This window comes from Mauremys reevesii, linkage group 9, assembly GCF_016161935.1.
Source record: "Mauremys reevesii isolate NIE-2019 linkage group 9, ASM1616193v1, whole genome shotgun sequence".
NCBI lineage: Eukaryota > Metazoa > Chordata > Testudines > Geoemydidae > Mauremys > Mauremys reevesii.
Window position 1 is genome coordinate 17,053,895 of NC_052631.1, and position 22,532 is coordinate 17,076,426.

The window sequence follows — 22,532 nt, forward strand, 5'->3', positions numbered from 1 at the left end:
ATTTTATCACGCCAATTGCAAAGGATGATCTCCATGTTACAGATTGTTATGATACCCAGGGCTATCATAAGTCGGCTCATTAACCTGTTACAAACCGTCTGTGGGACAGATGGATGCAGCACATATAGAATAGCTTAATTTTCAAAGACGCTGAGTGCCTCTAGTTCCCAATAAACCTAATGGTATTTGTGGATGCTCAGCGACTCTTGGGGTAAGGAGAACAAACAGGCAAAATGGCCATGTGTAGAGTAGAAAGTTTGGAAAATGTATATTGCAAATTCATTCTACAGGGGAACCAAACTGGAGCCATCTCTCCACTCTGTGATATTTCTTCCCTCTATGGACCACTGTCCCAGGTGGGGGGCACTAGCAGCTCTACTTAGATGGATGCTTAGACACACCTGCTACTATTCAAAGCTAGGAGCCTAGAGCAGACTGGCAAGAAGATGGGAAGAGCAAGATATGAACAGAGCTAATTAAATGTATGCTTTAAGTGTCAGAGTAGATTACCCCAACTTCTGCAGGAAGCCGGCTTGAATTGGAGAGTGACAGTGCTGCAAGGTGCCCGCTACACCTCATCTGTTGGGGGCTCAAAGCAGATCTGTGCAGCCCCAGAAGTGAGAGGAAATGGTTTCATGGAGATCATAGCTAGAGGACACACCAGTGTGTGCAGCTTTTACTTGCAGTGCTCTACGCAGCCCAGCTGCAGTTTAAAGCTTCCCTCCCCAACCAGAGCCCACCTTGGGGCACAATAGCCTCTGCTGAGGCACAAAGTGCAGCTCCCTGTGCCAGTCGGGTAAATCAATTCCAATATCCACAATCTAAGTAAGGCCTTGATTGCAATGGTTCCGCCACGGTCTTGCTCTGTGATATTAATAATTTATGGTGTGGATGTACTAACTCACCAACGGTACTTTGACTGTAACTCAGCTCTTCTCAATGCACCTCAAGAACTCTGAAAACCCTAGGATATGGTGGGTACATTTCATAGAAAGCCAAAGGATTAGGAATGAAAACGGTTTATTCTGGATACAAGCTGCATATGGAAGGGGGAATTGGGTTTAATGGCCATTTAAAAAAACATAATATATTCCCATTAAATAATTCATTCACATTAAAGTAATTTGAATTTAAAGAGGTAGTGTTTGATATCGGATGGAAAAATATCGGATGGAAAAATAGAAGCCACGGTTGTTAACGTCGCAATATATCCAACTTCATTTTGCCTGTAAATATGGTACAAATCTCACAAGCATACTGATTGGGGACCCCTGCAGCGCTTAAGCAGAACTTGCACTCTAAATTACCTTGCTTCTGTAAAAGCAGCAAAGAGTCTTGTGTCACCTTATAGACTAACAGACGTTTTGGAGCATGAGCTTTCGTGGGTGAATACCCACTTCATCGGATGCATGTAGTGGAAATTTCCAGGGGCAGGTATATATAAGCAAGCAAGAAGCAGGCTAGAGAACAAGATTAGTTCAATCAGGGAGGAGAACCAAGAAAACCAAGAGAGGAGAAACTGGTTTTGTAGTTGGCAAGCCATTCACAGTCTTTGTTTAATCCTGAGCTGATGGTGTCAAATTTGCAGATGAACTGAAGCTCAGCAGTTTCTCTCTGAAGTCTGGTCCTGAAGTTTTTTTGCTGCAGGATGGCCACCTTAAGATCTGCTATTGTGTGGCCAGGGAGGTTGAAGTGTTCTCCTACAGGTTTTTGTATATTGCCATTCCTAATATCTCATTTGTGTCCATTTATCCTTTTCCGTAGAGACTGTCCAGTTTGGCAGATGTACATAGCAGAGGGGCATTGCGGGCATATGATGGCATATATTACATTGGTGGACGTGCAGGTGAATGAACCGGTGATGGTGTGGCTGATCTGGTTAGGTCCTGTGATGGTATCGCTGGTGTAGATATGTGGGCAGAGTTGGCATCAAGGTTTGTTGCATGGATTGGTTCCTGAGCTAGAGTTACTATGGTGCAGTGTGCAGTTACTGGTGAGAATATGCTTCAGGTTGGCAGGTTGTCTGTGGGCGAGGACTGGCCTGCCACCCAAGGCCTGTGAAAGTGTGGGATCATTGTCCAGGATGGGTTGTAGATCCCTGATGATGCGTTGGAGGGGTTTTAGCTGGGGACTGTATGTGATGGCCAGTGGAGTCCTGTTGGTTTCTTTCTTGGGTTTGTCTTGCAGTAGGAGGCTTCTGGGTACACGTCTGGCTCTGCTGATCTGTTTCCTTATTTCCTTGTGCGGGTATTGTAGTTTTGAGAATGCTTGATGGAGATTTTGTAGGTGTTGGTCTCTGTCTGAGGGGTTAGAGCAGATGCGGTTGTACCTCAGTACTTGGCTGTAGACAATGGATCGTGTGGTGTGCCTGGGATGGAAGCTGGAGGCATGAAGGTAGGCATAGTGGTCGGTAGGTTTTCGATAAAGGGTGGTGTTAATGTGACCATCACTTATTTGCACCGTGGTGTCTAGGAAGTGGACCTCCCGTGTAGATTGGTCCAGGTTGAGGTTGATGGTGGGGTGGAAGCTGTTGAAATCGTGGTGGAATTTTTCCCAGAGTCTCCTTCCTATGGGTCCAGATGATGAAGATGTCATCAATGTAGGCAGAGAAGGGGCGTGAGTGGACGAGAGCTGAGGAAGCGTTGTTCCAGGTCAGCCATAAAAACGTTGGCATATTGTGGGGCCATGCGGGTGCCCATAGTGGTGCCACTGATCTGGAGATATATATTGTCATCAAATTTGAAATAGTTGTGTGAGAGGATAAAGGCACAGAGCTCAGCAACCAGTTGTGCTGTGGCATCATCGGGGATACTGTTCCTGACAGCTTGTATTCCATCAGTGTGTGGGATGTTTGTGTAGAGAGCCTCTAATCCATGGTGGCTAGGATGGTGTTTTCTGGAAGGTCACCAATGCATTGTAGTTTCCTCAGGAAATTGGTGGTGTCACGGAGATAGCTAGGAGTGCTGGTGGCATAGGGTCTGAGTAGAGAGTCCACATATCCAGACAGTCCTTCAGTGAGAGTGCCAATGCCCGAGATGATGGGGCGTCCAGGATTTCCGGGTTTGTGGATCTTGGGTAGTAGATAGAATAACCCTGGTCAGGGCTCTAAGGGTACACCTCAGCTGCTAGAAGAAGGCCTCATCATCCCTGATTGAACTAACCTCGTTATCTCTAGCCTGCTTCTTGCTTGCTTATATATACCTGCCCCTGGAAATTTCCACTACATGCATCCGATGAAGTGGGTATTCACCCATGAAAGCTCATGCTCCAAAACGTCTGTTAGTCTATAAGGTGCCACAAGACTCTCTGCTGCTTTTACAGATCCAGACTAACACGGCTACCCCTCTGATACTTGATACCTTGCTTCTGTTAGTCAGATGAATTGACCTTAGAGTTCTTTTTGAATGGAGGCTTTTCTCTCGTATTTAATTTATAAATCTACTCCTGCCAGACTGCAGATAGCAGCTACTGTATAACACTGGAAATAACTATGGAAATTCCACTCAAACTCTCACAAATCAGTAGAAAGTAAATCACCAATAGAAAGCTCCACCTAACTGTGAAGAGTTGAAATTGCAGGATAACTTGAACTGTTTTTACAATGTCTCCAGTCACCATTCCAGCCTGCTCCCTATGAACTGAGTGCAGAATATAATGTTAGTCCTAGGATCTGACCTTAGGTCTCATCTGCTCTAGGGAATGTCTTAACACTTTAGGTATTTCAAGGTAATCAGTGCACTTAGAACTAGTTTTGTATTCCAATTTCAATTTTTCTAACATATAGGCATATGAGCTGAAGCTATTTTGACTTTGCTGAAACTGTATATTGCAGATCCAAAGGAAAGGTTACTTGGGCCCTTCTCAGATATGCTGAGCTATATTCTGTTCCGCTACACCAGTGTTTCACTGGTATCAGTGCGCTATTGCTGCAGATTTACACTGGTGTCCTTTAGGCCATGTCTACATTAAGGAAATTTGCACTAGTGTAGCTACATCAACATAGTTCAGTGCAGCACATACATATTTGTGATTTGCACAAGTGTAAATACATAATCATAGAAACACCCATACAAATATCCTTAATCTAGACTGGGCCTGAGATCAGTTTGGCCCACAATATTCTGAAGCTTTGCTACCAGCAGAAGTTCCATTCATTTTATTTATTGAAGTGCACCATTTTTTCATGTTTACACATTAAAAATGTCATCTGTGACCAGATTCTGTAACAGGGCTTTAGTGAAATAAACACTTTGTTCCTTCATTTGCTGAATGTTTGCATTTCTCCATCAGGTGATGTAGCCTGCTGTAACCCAGACTCCTTCATTACCTTCACTCAGGAGTGGCTGCTACTTCTCATATGGAGTGAAGCCACACTAGTGCAGTGTGCCCATAAAAGGTCAAATCACAGAGAGACCCATATGAGCCCAAGTGGTGGTCAGAGTCTGATAGTTTATAGAACAAGAATGACACAAGCCATACACTGAATTCGGAATTCAGCTTTTGAGCACATTGCATTTAAATTAAGGCCTGTAATCAAGATGGAGTATGGCAGAGATATTAAAATTCTCCCTCACTTACAACTACGAAGCATTAGATGTAAATGAGAGGAGAATATAGTTGAATGAGAATAACTGTACCCTGATGGCCCAAAAATATTATAAGAATGTGACACTGCGAGTGTTATTTTAAATAAAATATTTGGTGACAGGGTAGGTCATCTCTCTGAACAATAAAAAGAGAAATTGATAGAGTAGGTTCTTTTATGCATGCATAGAGATCATGAAGTGAGATTAGTCTAGCTTCTACATGGCTTCCACTCAGCTAGTTTAGACTTGCATCAGTGTATCAGGGTGAAGAATTTGGCTCAACATTTGCAACCTATCAAAGTCTGTCAGTGTAAAAGTACCATCAAATCTCATTACCCTTCACATGGCTAGAAAGAGAAAATTTGAAGATCTAAAATTTCAAATAAAGTTTTATTTGCAGACTACAATGTAAGTCCTTAAGGATTGAAATATAGTGGAAATCATTGTTTTTCCCACATTTATACAACTCTTTGTCTTATGAGACAGACTGTTTTGAAAAGCTGACTTAAAAAACCAAAAATACCTATTAAACTGGAGCAGTTAGTGCTAATATCTATAGGGGGAGGGATAGCTCAGTGGTTTGAACATTGGCCTGCTAAACCCAGGATTGGGAGTTCAATCCTTGAGGGGGCCACTTAGGGATCTAGGGCAAAATCAGTACTTGGTCCTGCTAGTGAAGGCAGGGGGCTGGACTCAATGACCTTTCGGGGTCCCTTCCAGTTCTATAAGATGTGTATTGCAAATATAATAAATATATGGAGATATACCTACTTTTGCATAGTGCACACTAGAGCAGAACCTCACCAATTCCTGGTAGACCAGTTGCACATTACCAAATATTGTGAAGGAGCAAATAAGAGGGAAAATATCACAATACAAAGGTCCGTGATACCATAGTCACAAAAGGTACTCTGTGTCTTTAATACTGAACTGCAGATATCAAAATAATTTCACAGAACACTAGGAAGTGTTCTGCAGCATATTTTGTAAAGCCAGTCTTTCTAATATCAGACATGTCACTACAGCAGCCCATTCTTAAAGATCTGTGGCCCAGTACCTACATTCCTTGCATTCACCAAACTCCTGTTGATTCACTTGAGAGTTTTGGGTGCCCACTATTTGAAAGGGTAAGGCCATAGCTGAAAGATGGAGTGAGAATGCCAGGCTGCTTTTGAAAACAATCCAATTTACCAAGTGAGCAGTAGATAGAGGTTCTACTGTATGCTTAGCACTGAGATTTTCACTAGTATTACATTGTGCAGCATCACAGCCTCACTACAAATTGGGCCAATTGTGGGGTTTTGTTTGTTTGTTTATTTATTTATTTTATTAAATAAACTTAACAAAAAGGAAGCAAGTACTGAGAATAGGTGGAGCCACTGCATAGCCATTTAAAAAGCAGCAGAAGTAACCTCAAGTAACAAAATATTAGTTGAGCTCATTTTATCTGAAGGCATCCTCAAAACAATATAGACTATTATAGATACACTGCAAGCAATTTAAGTTTGACTCACCATACTGGCAGCGCGGACCCTGAAATCCTGCTGGACATTGGCACATCAGGGATCCTCCTTCCGAGCATTTCCCGCCATTGAAGCAAGTGCCTACAGAGCACAACACTAGAAAAAACAACAAAGAAGAATCTTCTTTGTACAACTCTTCAGAAAGAACGAATACCTCAGAGTGCCATATTCTGGTTGTAATAGAAGCCTCCCAAACTGATGTGAATCAGAGGTTGTGTTTTCACTGAACAAGTTAAATTAGAGTAAGTCTTGTTCTTAGGGGAACAGGCAAAAAGAATCTTCCTTCCAATTATCATACAGATATGATGTCCCAGTCCAGGATAATAAAATAGAATATAATGTAATAATGGCCTTGGGAATGGTGTGGTTTGACTTTAAGATGTTTAAAGGGTGGAAAGCACAGTCTGGCAAGATTAAGAATGCTACCAGATTCCACAGGGAGGATGATGGAAGGGTGGATGAATTGCTGTTGTATAATGCAGAGATGATTGAAACTCACATCTCAATAGATTATGTAACAGCTACGGTGAGACAATTTCCTCCCCCTGACCCCAAATGCACAATACAGAACCAGCTGAATCAAAACAGTCTCCTTGTGCCTGAATGTATTGAATAAAGGTTAGTTCAGCTACTCAGGTGCCTTAAAGAATTCACAGAGAGTCTGCATTATTTTTCCAAGAAAAGGATTTTACATTTCCACCGAAGTTCAATTTGATAAATTCCTTTTATGCTTCAGATTTGGTTACAAATTTTAAATGCATCTTTGACAGCATTTACAGAGAAGCAAACAAAAGAGAGTCAATAGCCTGAAGCAGAAAGGGGCAACCCCTCAAGAAAAATGACCACAAAAGCAAGGACTCTGCATACAACCCTAAAATATTTTATTTTGTTTAGTTTCTCTCATACAAAGCATAGGACAAAATGCTGTACAGGGGAAAAAATAGCCAAAGTAGAGAGAAGTTCAGAGGTACAGTAAATTAAATGGAGAATCTGAGGTAAAGAGATACAGGAAACCTATAGATGGTAACCAGGGCTCAGGGAGGGGTGGGGGGCGCAAGGTGGAAGTTTTGCCTAGGGCATGAAACATCCTTGCACCCACCCTCGTGGTAACAGCTGTAGTAGAGAAGTTTCTAGACCCAACAATGGTCATACCCATTGTGGAGGGACAGAGTGATACCAGTGCTACATGAGTGCAAGGTGCAGAGTGAGAGAGATGGGGCCAAATTTAGTGTTGGTTTAGGAAGCCACAACTCTATTATTTCAAAGAATCTACATTTGCTTATATCAGCACTAAACTGGACATCAAGTCTATAGAAGGCCAGCAGAGAGTCTGGCACACCAATAAATTATGAATATTGAGCTTCTAATGATAGTCCTTGCAAAGTATTGCTCAGCCATCTTAAAGATACCTGGTGCTACTATGCACATTTGCTTTTTAAAAAAAAAGTCTATGATAAGAGACCATTCACCTTTATGGGAATCCTAAATGTATCTAAAAAGCAATAGAGAGAGGCCATCTTTTCACAACACATAGTCAACAAGTAAATAAGACCAGATGGAGAAATGTATTCTATCTTTTGCCTCACAACGTTGGATGGATCCTGTAACTACTTACAGTGCAAGCAGCCAGGTTCGTCATCTTCTTGGGTCCATCCTGGACAACATTTGTAGACAGTTTGATGCTCTATGATGTACACTTGTTTGTAGACTGTGTAATACCCCGTCCTATAAAATAAGAGTCAATGGAAGAGAATTATCCCAACTTCCTTCTGTGCAGCTTATTCAAAACACAGCAGTAATGTACACAGGATTTAATATGTCACACACATTATATCTGTAACATACACTCATTTCAGACATAATCAATGGTTCTTGTACCTGAGAAAGTAAAGTAAAACATATCCCACTGTCAAAAACTGGTTTAGCACTTAAACAAATTCTGGTTCTAGGTGCTTAGCCAGTGACTTCCACCAGTTCAGTGGTTTGACTCTTTAAAACTTGGTAGCAAATGTGTAATTTTTTTTGTATTTTAAATTAAATGACTTAATAGATTATAATGTTTAGGCCTTAATATAAACGTATACAAATAAAAAACCCTTTTAAAAAAAATAATTTTTACCCACCACGATAAATGCTAATGTGCAAAACACATGCCGCTGACAGAAATACAAACTGACTGCAAAATCCCAACAGCACATACCAATATATCCATAACAACTTTTTTGTGAGGAGGGCTAAAGGTATTGTAATACATTTCTCAGTACATGTTTCTTGGGCAAAGTATGAAGCGTTCCTATCAATTGCCCTACCAGAAAACAGGTAATAAAATAACTTAGTTAGCAATCGTGCATTACCTTCTCTCATAGGCCATACACCACCTATGTCCTGTGCAGCCTTGTTTCCACATCTTGACAACCTGGGTAAAAGCCTGAACACACGGCTGCCGCTGTCCCACTATTGCCAGCTCTTGTTCCAGACATACATTTGGCCTTTGGGGGAAAGGAGGAATAGAGAAAAGGAATATAAATAGAATAATCTGTATAATTCACTAGGAAAGTCATGTCAAGAGAACGACATAAATGGCTGATTTATCCTCTCCACACTGCCCCATTTCTGATTTCATGCTACTTTGTTATTCAAAATTATTTGAGCGATATTGGAAAGGGCTGTTGGGAGCACCCAGTTGAACCAGGAGCCAGGACTCCCAGGTCCCCTTCAGCCCACAAGACTTGAAGGTCTGTGAGGGTGAGCAAGCAGGGTCCTGTCAGAGCCTTGCCTGTGTTCTGTTGGACCGTCATTTAAAATAAAAATACTTCAATTGTCTCAGTGAAACTTTCTGAATTCAATGAATCTGCATTCTCTGACCAAAAAAGTTTCACTAAAGAATTTCTGAACAGTTCTAGCTAGAACAGACTCACGCTATGTGGATCGAACAAGAGAGAGAGAGAGAGAGAGAGAGGAAGAGGAGATAACACACACTGACCAGTAGATCATACACATTGTGAGACAAGCCCTGCACCAAAGAATTTACCATCAGCGCATATGGTGTGAAATCCTGGTCCCAGAGAAGTCAATGCAGTTTTGTCACTGACAAAAAGGAAGGCAAAATTTCACCCATGGTGTCAAAATGTTGATGTCTCTTTATGCTCAGTAGTACTACAAATTAAGGCCCTGATCCTATAAAGGTTGAGGCACATGCTTAACTTTACATACTGTGACAAAGTTCCTCCTCTACCTTGGTGGGTCCTGCGCTTATTGGTGGATTTGCTCGCCTCAGAGATCTTCCCCTCTGGTGGAACCCACAGTCCAGATCAACTCCTCCTGTGTCTGATCAGGAGTTGGAGGTTTGGGGGGAACCGAGGCCCACCGTCTACTCCAGGTTCCAGCCCAGGGCCCTGTGGATTGCAGCTGTCTATAGTGCCTCCTGTAACAGCTGCATGACAGCTACAACTCCCTGAGCTACTTCCTCATGGCCTCCTCCAAACACCTTCTTATCCTCACCACAGGACCTTTCTCCTGGTGTCTGATAACGCTTGTACTCCTCAGTCCTCCAGCAGCACACCCTCTCACCCTCAGCTCCTTGCGCCTCTTGCTCCCAGCTCCTCACACACGCACCACAAACTGAAGTGAGCTCCTTTTTAAACCCAGGTGCTCTGATTAGCCTGCCTTAATTGATTCTAGCAGCTTCTTGATTGGCTGCAGGTGTTCTAATCAGCCTGTCTGCCTTAATTGTTTCCAGAAAGTTCCTGATTGTTCTGGAACCTTCCCTGTTACCTTACCCAGGGAAAGGGGACCTACTTAACCTGGGGCTAATATATCTGCCTTCTATCATTCTCCTGTAGCCATCTGACCTAACCCTGTCACAATACTTTGAGTTCAATGACACTAGTCCTGTGAGTAAATTTAATGCCATGGTTAATTCTTTACAGGGCCCAAAAGCTTAATCCTGCTTTCACTAAAATCAATGGCAACATTCCCACTGCTTTAAATAGGAGAACACCACCTTGCAGGCAAAATGATAAACGCAACAATTTCTAAAAGTAACTATAAACATGAAAATCATTTTCACATAACTACTAATCTCAGGTTTCTTGATGTCACTTCTGTATGAAATGACAAGGAAATTCTGCTAAATATTGCAAATTTATGGACAAAGCAATCATTGATTATTTTACTGTAGATATTTTATCATGGGAAGCAATCTAAACAATAATCTCCATTAGATATTTGTCACAATTATTAATTATTTCTCCTAGTACTAGATAATTCTTCTATTTCAGGACATTCACTAATTTCTCATAGAAGGCAAGAAAGATTTGCATTTGCACTATGATTTCTCCCTCTGCTTAGTAGATTTTAAATGTACATAAAACATTCATTAGCACTTGTAATTTGTACCTTGGGACATCAAAAAAGTTTCATTCAGTTTATGAATGAAATGTTTCATTGCACTTAGAATGTAAGGATCAGATGATACAATGGGTAAGATTTCTGGTATTTCCTTATTCTAGGGTCCAGAGTACAGATTTTGACTCACAGCAGGATCAAACATGAAGATGTAGGGGCAGTTCCTCAGCTAGTGTAAACTGTCATAGCTCCATTGAAGATCTGCCCTGTATTTGCTATCCCACCCTAGCCCCCATCTATGTGGGGGAAAAACCCCACACCCACACACCATGCAATTTGGTATGACTAGTAATTGTTACTTAAGAGACAGAGGATTGAAGATGTGCAAGTTCTAGAGCTCAACAGCAATTGCCTGCATCATTTTCTTGTCAGTATTTCAGCTTAAGGGACCTTCCCAAGGCCACACAGCAATTCAATGGCAGTGTCAGGAACAGAACTCTGGTGTGCTAATCCCCATTACTCTAATCTAACCATTAGCCAGTGCTACCTTTGCCTATTTTCTCTGTGCTCAAAGATGCACGCATTTTAGCTCCATTCTCCCGTTGCTGAAGTTAAAATTTCTATGCATATCTCCCTTTATCAGTTGCTTACAGCTTTCCAGATGCAGGTACATTGCATTCCTAGCGATAAAGAAAGGAAGCCAAATTTTTTATAATTAGTTATGGACTCAATTTTGCCAGTCCTTATGCCCTTTTGTCCTCCATGTTCCCATGACTAATCCCATTGATTTCAATAGTACTACTAATATGAATAAATATTACTCACATGGAGAAAAGCAATGCAGCATCAGGTCATCTGTTTATTAAGATTTATGCAGAGGAAGAACAAAAACCCACATCATCTGCTTGCTCTATGTGCCCTAAACACTATTTAAAATGCAAATATTCACTCTCCCCATCCCATTCCCCTCCTCCCCCATACACACACACACACCAATCTAACTGCAACAATTCCATCCCATGTAATCCTCAACCAGCAAGGCAGGCAAATGAACACTCCCTCTCCAACAATTAACCACATTCACATTCTTCCCCTTATTCCTCCACCTCTTCAAGTGGTGGGGAAAGCCAGGCATAGCACTCTAATTTATCCTTGCTACATTACATACAAACCTAGAGAAGTTCCACTACCCAGGATGTAATTATTTTAAATACATTATAATTATGGTTCTCCATTGAGTAAAGGCCAGCTCCTCTCTCACTGTGACTAAATCGTTTATCAAAGCAACAAGTGGGTTCAAGGGCATGTTTACAAAAGGAGAGCTCTATACACTTTTTATTCTCTTCTTCTACACACAATCTGATGCTATTTGTTAATGGGCTTTTAAATGTTAAACAAGCAAACAGTATAAAGTTTATATTCTGCTTTACAATTTTATTGACGCAGCAATCCTCAAAACCTTTTTTTCCCCTCTTAATATGCTTTTCTTTGTCAGCCAAAAGCAACACAAGGTTCTTAGCCTGTCAGTCTAACTTAAGCAAACCAGAAAGCATATTTTTAATATTTACATTCTGAGACTGCCCTTTAAATAGAGACACACCACACATTCCTAACTCCTGGTCTTATGGTCTAATGAACAGATAATTACATATACTAGAAGAAATAGCTGCCACAGTTAATCATACAGACTGTCGTTCCTGTGAGTCACTGCTTACTATAGAAGAGGAAACTTCATCCGTAGCAGAGGCAGAGTTAAGCCCCATAGTTTTATTTCTAGTAAGGAACATGTAGAATAGAACTGTGTGGATAATTCTAATGATTTTATCTCACAGTATTTGGAGTTTTTCTAAAAGCCCCCAAACCCAAAGTCATGTAATTGAGTGAGAATCTCACCTTTCCATTTAAAAATAAGTTTGCAGAGAAAAGTTTGGGGAAAATAGACCACTAAAAGCTCAGAAGATAAATTATGTATTATAATCTCATATTTTTGGAGGGGCTGACTCAGGATTTCTGAAGCCCAAGGGTTTTGTACACTGCAAATAAAGGAATTTTTTTTCCAGTTTCTCATAAGCAACCAATAGTAAACCAACTCTTATTCCTGAATAAAATGAACCACAGTTTATTGGCAGGTTCTAGCTGGCAGAACTCACACTGGTATTACAAGCTGGCCCCAAAACAAGGGAAGAAGGGAGACTCTTTCCCCCGCACACACCTCCCATTACTGAAGTTTTTACTAAGTCTTTAACCAAGTTAAACTCTCATTTGCCTAAAGACTGATTATAACCTAGAGTGCCACATCACTCCCTTACCCATGGAAAAACCCACAGGAGGAAGTGCAGTGGGGATGGATCACTTTACAAAGGGCAGGTTTCACTTCCTGCAGCCCAGAGACCTGAGTGATGCACCAGAAGCAAAGAGACATCTCTGCAAGCTTCCTGTGCCTCCCTACAGCTCCTGTTATTAGCAGTTTCAGCTGCAATAGAGCTACTCTTCTAAGCCTCCCGACTATACCGCTCCCATCCCTGGAGCTTCACCTCAAGGGGAGTTCCACGAAGAAACGAATGCAGCCTTTCCTATGCTTGCAGGTGCGGGGTAGGGGGCAGCAGCAGCTTAGTGTGTGAGGAGAGGGAGGAAGGATAGCACATGTAGTCTCCCAGCCCACTATATTTTAGTCCCACACCTATACTTGGATCCTTCTGAAAGCTTTGGGACCATGTTGTTAAGGGAGTTTGCCCTCTTGACACACACAGATGGCAGGGCCATTGAAGAACAGACACTGAGGAGGTTATAACCCCTAAGTCATCACTCTCATTAACTATTGGGATTTTTGCCTAATAAATAACTCTGCCCTCAATTCCCCTGAATGTACGTGTAACTGAGCAGAATTTGACCCTCCGTAGAAACTTCAGGAGCTTCCCCATACAAAGTAATGCTACCATAGTTCTTTATGCTGCATAAGGGCCCCAACTGTGATTGGCTCTTATAATGGTGCTTGCAGAGTGCACATCCCACAGCAGAGACCAGTCACAAATGCAGAGCATCCACTCACAGGAGCATAGAAATTGCTACCTACAATCACTCCAGAAATAACACTTTGCTCCAAAGGGAACGAGGCTGGGTAAGGAACTGGCAGGGCTACATGCTTATCTCCCTGAGACTATAGGGGCCTGTGTTAAGAAGTGGAGGGAGGAAGGGGTCAGTTGCACCATCCCAAAAGGTATACCATTCCTCCCTTAGATGAAGCTCTGCACTGTACGTGTATGGCCCTTGAAATTCCCAAACAAATAAATCTCAGTATTATTTCTACCAGCCGTTTTTCCAAATAGAATCTAGCCGGTAGGTTTAATGGCAGTGAGACAGGAGACACACACATCAAGAGGTCTCTAAAGGCATCTATCAACAGTGCAAATGTTAGATCAAAGCATTAATGAATATAAACTGAGGATGATTTGGCTGTCTATTTTTGGATCTTTCTGCAGGAATTAGATAAATTACACCAACTTCGCAATTCAACAAGAGAGCTGTTAATGTGATACAAACTCTCCTCTTACTGGGGATGTTAACTGAAGAATCTGTAGCCTGAATACTATTGATCTCTCTGTGAAACAGTCAGTTAATAAACTAACTCTATCATAAGAACAGAGTTACCAAGATGTAGGAGAGTTTAATCTGGAATGCTGCTTTTCTTCAAAAAACCATAAACATGGTTAATAGTCCCACCCATTAAACAAAAATATCCAGAGTCAATTATGATCTTACATCAAAATTCAAAGAAAGAGAAAGAGGCTGAATGACTTTCCACATTTATTTTGAAAAGGTAAAACAAGAACTAATCTTGATTAATCTGAAACTCTTCACCAGTGTAACTGTGGTCCAAATCTTAACTGACTCCAATGAAGTTAATAGGACTAAATTCTGGTCTAAATTACAACAGTCTCAAGTGACTCCACTGAAGTCAATGGAGTTACTTTAGACTGGTATAATTTAGCCCAGAATTTAGTCCTAAGTTGTTATAATGGCTTTCATTAGAAACTTCACTTTACGGAAGTCTGTAAGTTCCTCACAACCCTGCTGTACAAGCCAAAAAATCTTGACACAATGGTCTCTTACATATCTTCTTGCCAGAGAGTGCTTGTAACAATAGAAAAAAAAAGTGTCCTGAGCCTAGAAGTGATGTGTCCACGAAAATCATCACATACTTTAAGTTTTTCCTATTCCAAGAAGAAGGGGGAAAACATTAAAGTTTGATCTAAAATAACAACCTATTAAACAAGTCATGTGATCAATAGCCTCAAGAACCTTAACGTGTTGTTATATCCACAGTCCAGTACAGACATGTTGAAATCCAACAATGTGTTGGGGTGACATGTAGCATTTCTTCCTTTCTAACAGCTACCAAAACCATCTGCCTCCACATTCTACTGTGAACTAACTTAAGCACCACACTTCTCTTCTAAAGTTCCTCAACTATACCCAGGACCTTTAGGAGCTGAAGGGCATGCTCTCCTCTCTAACTTGGCCTCTCTACTGAGCCTGCCATTGGTACTAGCTGTGAATCTTGAGGCCCAATCCTGAACCTTTTCTTCCTCCATTCATTGCACTTAGAAAGGAGGGTCCACACACACAATCAAGGAAACTATCACATTTAATAAAAGAAAATATAAGAAAAATGTCATTAAAATATTTCACAACAAAATGTCAACCAACAATATTTAAAATATAATAGGATTGATCCTGCGAATACCAGCAAATATTAATGTCTCTACAGCTGTCTTCTTCCCCTTGCCTGGATGGGGTGGGATAAAGATGGGGGGAAATTGTTCTTGGACACCAGTGACTTCTCCTGCATGAAGTTTGTGGGGTGGGCACTTGGTGGGGTTCAGGGACTCCCACAGGTTCATCATTTCCCTCCTTGATAATCAAGAGGGTCCCCATGCAAGGGGTTTCAAGTGCTGGTGGAGATGTGGTCCTGGGAGTCCTGCAGTCTCCATGTCCTCCTCCCAATTGTTTTGGGGAGTGGCAGATGTCTAGAAAGAGGGTCCTCTGGGTCAACAGTAGCCTGGGCAACAGCTAGTGAAGGCAACCCATGGAAAGGTGCAGTGGCCAAACTCCAGATTTGTTCGGCCACTCATTCTATCAACTTCTCCATTAGGGAATGCTCCCATTCCCTATAGTGAGCCTCCTGCTCCACGGACTAACTCAAAGTCTCCTCCTGCTGCAGAGCTTTGCCTTCCTCTGCTGTGAGGAACTGCTCCTAATTCTTCCTTCCACCTCCATGAGCAGCTCTTCCAGGGCCCTTCTGCATCAGCCTCTGCTATATTGAGGTGCTGCTACTGCCCTTCTGGTGGAACAGATTACCTTTCTGGAGGCAAAGATCCTGATAATTCAAAGACAAGAGAGTGGTCTTATATATTTTTCCCCTTTGGAAGAAGCCAAGAAATGCCCTATATAACATTGTTTTGCTGTAGAAGGCCAAAATGTTGATACTTTTGAGCATTTCAGGAATGCAACTGTTACTATCCTTAGTTCTCAGACAACTTGGCAGCCCATGAGGAAGGAAGAGGCTACTAATGATAAAAAAAAAGTGTACAGTAATTCCTCACTTAATGTCATCCCAGTTAATGTTGTTTCATTGTTACATCGCTGATTAATTAGAGAACATGCTCGTTTAAAGTTGCGCAGTGCTCCCTTATAACGTTGTTTGGCAGCCACCTGCTTTGTCCACTGCTTGCAGGAAAAGCAGCCCCTTGGAGCTAGCTGGTGGGGGCTTGGAACCAGGGTGGGCCGGCAGCCCCCCATCAGCTCCCCTAAATTCCCTGTGCAGCAGCCACCCAGCAGGCTATCAATTGCCGGCAGTTCAGGTGTCCCTGCTGCCACTGCCATATGCTGCTCCAGCCCTCTGCCTTGAAGCTGCTCCCAACATATATAATGTCTTTTGTTTGGAGAAAAAAATTTCCCTGGAAACTAATCCCCTCTATTTACATTAATTCTTATGGAGAAATTGGATTCGCTTAACATCATTTTACTGAGAGTAGCATTTTTCAGAAACATAACTACACTGTTAAGTGAGGAGTTACTGTATGAATGTTTATATTGTTTCAAGTGGCAAAGGGTTGGCAGTTCCTTACAGTGCCTATGTTACCAGTTTGCAATTTCCAGCACTTCAAATGCCCTGGAGGGTAAGGTGTCCACTGTAACTTACCAGCCGCAGGTTCCAGTTCCTCTCATGGCTTAGGGTCTTCCTCAGGTTTGCTTGCGGGGGGTGGGGGGGGCAGGTTCCTTAACCAGCTCTTCCAGGAACAAGTGGACAATCACACTGGCATCATTTGTGGGCCTGATACCACGTCACCCTGGCCCTCATTGGCATCCAGTCAGACAATGAGGCTTGCAGGGTTGAGAAAGGGGTTGCGAGCCCTTGAGGGCACCCAGTCCAGATCCTTGTAGAAGGGGCACATCTCATGAGCCCTCCTCCAGCCTCCATGAAATTTCCCAGTACAGGTGAATGTTCCTGATGCTCCCTGAAAAGTCATGGAAGATAGTATATTCTGACCGCTCATTGACCAGCTCCCAGTCAGGGTTGACAGGCCAAGCGGCTGCACTAGAGGCAGAATCCATGTTCACCTGCATTGATCAAAAATGCAGTGGAAAGCAGTTCTGATGGAATACCATTGAAAACAGAGGGACAGGGACCTTATACATGAGGTAAGGGGCAGGAAGAAAGAGGTTATGTATTGTGGAAATTGGAGTGGATAACTATTGACACTCGAGGCCTGGTACCCACCCCTTGTCCCCGTCCACACTGCAAACTGGCATGGGTACAGGGCTGTGCCACAGCCTGAGGTGTGTACTTACCCATAGCCCTCAGGTGTGCCATCTTACTTGCCCTTCTGCTCACTGTCAGACACATGCTTCTGGGGTTTAGATATGAACAGCGAGTTACGGCACAAACATGCACATGGACAGTCACTAGTGTATACATCCCCGATAGATTTAAAAAACAAAAACAAAAAAACAAACAAAAAGCCACACCCACAATCTAATGCTACTTTGCAAAAAGACATCAACAGATACAAAGACAACTCAAAGCTGTAGGCTCAATTTCTGAAATATACCAACTTGTTTATGATTTAGTGTATGTGCATCATCTATTTGTCCAGGAAAGCTAGAAAATAAGCATTTCACATACAGACGCTCAAACAATTCATGCAAATGAACAACCAAATATAATCTTCAAGTGGATATGGAAGAGTGTGTTTTCATAACAAGAACAAAGACATTTCCTAGAGGAGAGTCTTCTGGATGACAACATACTCACAGAAACTTAACATCAGCTTTATAGCAACATCACTACCATCACATTTTCAGCATAATTCATTTCTCTATGAATTTCACAGAATTTTAAAACTAGAAAATCCAATGGGACTATTCCATGATCTGTCTTGAAAAGACACACCCTGAGGTGCTATTAGATAGATATTGTTGCAAACTTTATGAAATATAGCATTCTAAATATGATAACTTACATGAAACAATTGCTGGGAAGGTCTTGTTTGGTTAAGGTGTATGAAGCAGAGTTTTAATAAAGCAAGAGCCAAAAAGGCTGGTTTTAATTTACACTGGATGCAACACTACCTGGCACTGAGTCAGTAGGGTTGAAGATCTGTGTTCCACTTTTTGTTGTAAGTGAAAACCCTATTATAATGGGGCAGTAGCACCACTGTAGTTAAGATTGAGTCATTTCTAACTTGGCTACTGTTATCAGTACCTGTCCACCTCTATTTGGTGAATGTCAGGTTCCTACAGGTTATATCTAAAACACCTTGGTTAAAAAAAAAATGCATCTTTTGGATGTAGCATACCATTGTCTACAAATAGCCTAGAATCATCTGTCTTCATCTACCAGCACTGTAAGGGGCCAGACACCCGAGTGAGCCAAATCTCAATACATTTGACACACATTACTCTCACTTATATAAGCCCTAATCCTCATCCTATTGATGTTAATGGTAAAACTCTCATTTACTTCTATGATTCAAGATCAAGTCATTAGTGTAAAGCAAGATACTGGGTGGTATATCCAGCCCTGAAAAATAGAACGGTGGCCATCAGCACATGCCCACGCTGTGACGTTCCCATCTGGTGTTGTCTGGACCAGTGATCCACTAGGTCACTCCAATCCTTGACTCTGGGAGCCAGCCTTACCCTGCTCTGCTGTGAGAACCCCCACTCCTGGGCTGTTCATGCACAGCCTCTGGCATGTAAGCTGCTCCTTGGATTGTGCAACCGAATGATACTAGCCAATATCGCCAGTCCTGGACACAACCCTAGGAACCTCTGTCTTGCACAGGGTCGGCTTCAGGCACCAGCTAAGGAAGCAGATACTTGGGGCGGCAAGTACAAAGGGGCGGCACTCCGTCCACTGTTGGGGTGGCCCGTCCGGGTTTTCAGCCGGAATTCGGCGTCAGGTCCATCAGTCTCTCTCTTCCTCTCTGAGCTGCTGCCGAAGTGCCGCTGATCGGCTTTTCTCCCCCTCCCCCCCCCACCGCCGCTTGGGGCAGCAGAAAACCTGGAGCCAGCCCTGGTCTTGCAGTGTCCAGTTATGATGACTGGACACTGCAAGCTTATATGAGTTAATCAATTTAACAAAGAAATTTATATGTACACCTCTACCCTGATATAACGCGACTCAATATAACACGAATTCGGATATAACACGGTAAAGCAGTGCACTCCGGTGGATCAAAGCAAGTTCGATATAGCACAGTTTCACCTATAACGCGGTAAGATTTTTTGGCTCCTGAGGACAGCGTTATATCGAGGTAGAGGTGTACCAGACTAGTTATCCCAAGGGGAATTTCTGACACACATCAAACCAAACACACTTCTTCAAGTAGAACAAACAAACAGATTTATTAACTATACAGATAGATTTTAAGTGATTATAAGTCAAAACATATTTGGTCAAATGAAATAAAAGCAAAATGCATTCTAAGCTGATCTTAACACTTTCAATGCCCTTACAAACTTAGATGCTTCTCACCACAGGCTGGCTGATTGCTCTTCAGCCAGCCTCTCCCCTTTGATCAGCACTTCAGTCGATTGGTGTGGTGTCTGTAGATGTAGGTGGAAGAGAGAGGAAGAGGATGGCAAACATCTCTCTTTTTTATCATGATCTTTCTTCCCTCTTGGCTTTATCCCTCCCCCCCGCCCCCCCTTCAGAGTCAGTGAGCATTACCTCATCACAGTTCCAAAACCACCAAAGGAATGAGGGTGACTCCCTCAAGAGTCACACAGATTATTTTGTTGCTGCCTAGGCCAGCATCCTTTGTTCCTGTGAGGCTGGGCTGGGTTTGTCCCATAGCTGCCCTGATGAGGTGTGAACTGCCTCCCTGTTCTTGGAGAGTTTTTGCCTGTGTTTGCTTTTAGACATGAGGATATATTTTCAGCCTCATAACTATATACATGAAATTATAACCTATAACATTACTATAACAATTACTATAATCACTATGACAACCATGCTCAGTGCATCATGAGCCTTCTGAAGACATTAAACATGACGAACTTTGCATTGGATACCACACAATCATTTTATAAAGATGAACATGGGGGTGTAGGGTGTTCCCCCAAGGTACAGAGCGTCACACATGCATTTGATTGGTGTTAGGTGGGGTAGGCTGGTTACGCATATGAATCCATGTTTCGAACAGGCAAATTACAGGGACAGTGGAGAAAGCCAAAATATGGTTTCTATTGATCCACATGCATCTCCTGAACCACAGGTTTCCTGTTATCACATGGAGACTGGTGCACATTGCTATTTGGAGACAAATAAGATGACCAAAGTGCCTGCCACTTAAAGAATGCAATTATAAAAAGGAGAGCACTGTGGGGAAAAAATGCAAAATAATATGCATCTATCAAAGCAAGCACACATGGTTTGTCAATAAGTAGAGGAGAATTTATTGGTATAAACCAGGGGTTCTCAAACTGGGGGTTGGGACCCCTCAGGGGGTCGTGAGGTTATTACAGGGAGGGTCGCGAGCTGTCAGCCTCCACCCCAAACCCCGCTTTACCTCCAGCATTTAAAACAGTGTTAAATATAAAAAAGTGTTTTTAATTTATAAGCGGGGGGGGTTGCACTCAGAGGCTTGCTGTGTGAAAGGGGTCACCACTACAAAAGTTTGAGAACCACTGGTATAAACACTAACACAACAAAAGGGTTGAGATGTAATGTTGCTGGATGCCATTCAAGGGGCTTTGCGCTCATCTGTTATTGACTTCAAAACTGATCGTTTGCATAGCAACTGTACCTATCCAAATGCTCATCCAGACTTTGCATGTTTGTTTTTTAATATGGGATTAACTCTTATGCCACAATATATATGTGCAGTATGGGCCTGTCAAGGAATTCTTTGGCCTAACAAAAACTTGAGGCTGATTTTTACTGTAATTTATACCCTTGTAAATCCAGATTATTATGGAATTATCATGGTATAATGGAGAATAAATTTGTCTCGATTTAAATTCATTCATGTTTTCCCATATTTATGGGATCAAAGATACATCTAAACACACTGGAAAATATGGTTATATTTATTTCAATTTGTAATGCTCTACATCTCTAATTCCTGGTGCACACATATGCAACTGAAGCAAAGCACCTCAATAGTTTCAAAATCTTACGGTCAATTCTCAATTACACCAGAGTAATTCCAGAGTGCCTATTGGCTCTGATTTTAGAAAGGTATAAGTGAGAGCAGAATCTGACCCTTAACACAAAATAGCATGCTGCCAATGTGCAATATGCAAATTTTGAAATGCTTTTATTTTTGTTATTTCTAAATCAGTTCCCCGCTGCCCCGTCTACTATCTCAAAAGCAAAGATCTTAGTGAGGACTAAAACCATGGCAAGTTTAAAGTTTTAGTTATCCACGCCTAAAGAAATAAAATCTTTCACTGGTGAAACGTACCAGCTTTCTGAATGTTCAGATAACTCCCAAGCACAGGCATTTCACCAAGCTTCCAGTAACTAAAAAGGCCCTGCTGAAACAGTGTCCAAATGCTAACTCCTCCTCTGTCCCCCTCTGCTGCTTTTAGTACAAATGCCTTGCCTTATCAGTCATAAATTTGCATGCACAGCACTATGATAAACATATGGAGTTGGACATAAACAATACACATGCACACAGAGTGAATTAGACAGAAGAATTTTTATTAAGATCAGAATGTGCGTATGCATGACAATTATTCTGAACAATGGTAAAGTACTGCACAATGAAATGCACAGCAAAGTCGTTGATTTCTATTGCTGTACGCATATTTAGGCTGATATTGTCAAAGAATCTTATGGGAGTTAGGAGCGCAAATCCCGCTGAAATTCAATGGGACCTTGGGTTCCAACTCCGACTCCTTTCAAAATCCAGCTTTAAATATTTAAAGCTGTTTTTAGACAATCATGATTAAGTCGGGCAAGTTTCCAACCCTTCATATCATGTGTGTTATGTGATTTATATGATAGTATACCCATAGGTATTTATAAAAGTAGAAATTACTCTACAACAGGGAACAGTTAGGTTCATCCTCAAAAAAAAATAATAATAATACAGCAGCTTTGGACTATCAGGTTTTAAGTCATGGCTTTTTGGCTTTTCACAACACAATACAAAAAAGTTTTGAGCTCACTTTTCTCAACAAAAAAAAAGAGTAGCAAAATGTGCAACAAATCAGGAAAGGAGAAATATAATACGACGACACTCACTCGCTATCTTTAGACTTCTTGCCAATGCAAACAGCAGAAGAAAAACACCTTCATCTCTTGAAAGACCCTAAATTCCAAGTTAATAGATACTATGCTGAAGCAGAGACTCTAAATGTAAGATCTTGTAAAATGTGAGCTGTTTCACAGTCTACGTAATTAGAGTGACCTGCATGTGCTCTCTCTGGTGCTCACCAAGAGTACCAGAGTGCAGGATGACAACTAGCCTATTTTCTATTCAATGTAAAAGTTCACCACTTCCCCTCAAGATGACAAATCTTACATTAAAATATGAAAATAGTCCCGACCCGTTCCCCC

The 22,532-nt window shown here is 41.8% G+C and overlaps 1 protein-coding gene across 1 annotated transcript in view; it reads right to left on the reverse strand.

The window, feature by feature from the left end:
- LOC120371988 (multiple epidermal growth factor-like domains protein 6) overlaps positions 1–22,532 on the reverse strand; it is a 273,444-nt gene that overhangs the window by 245,867 nt on the left and 5,045 nt on the right. The window contains exons 2-4 of the mRNA XM_039488566.1: positions 8,464–8,598; positions 7,725–7,834; positions 6,101–6,205 (exon numbers count right to left, since the gene is read on the reverse strand). Coding sequence (XP_039344500.1) covers positions 6,101–6,205; positions 7,725–7,834; positions 8,464–8,598 — 350 coding nt within the window. The remainder of the gene's footprint in view (positions 1–6,100; positions 6,206–7,724; positions 7,835–8,463; positions 8,599–22,532) is intronic.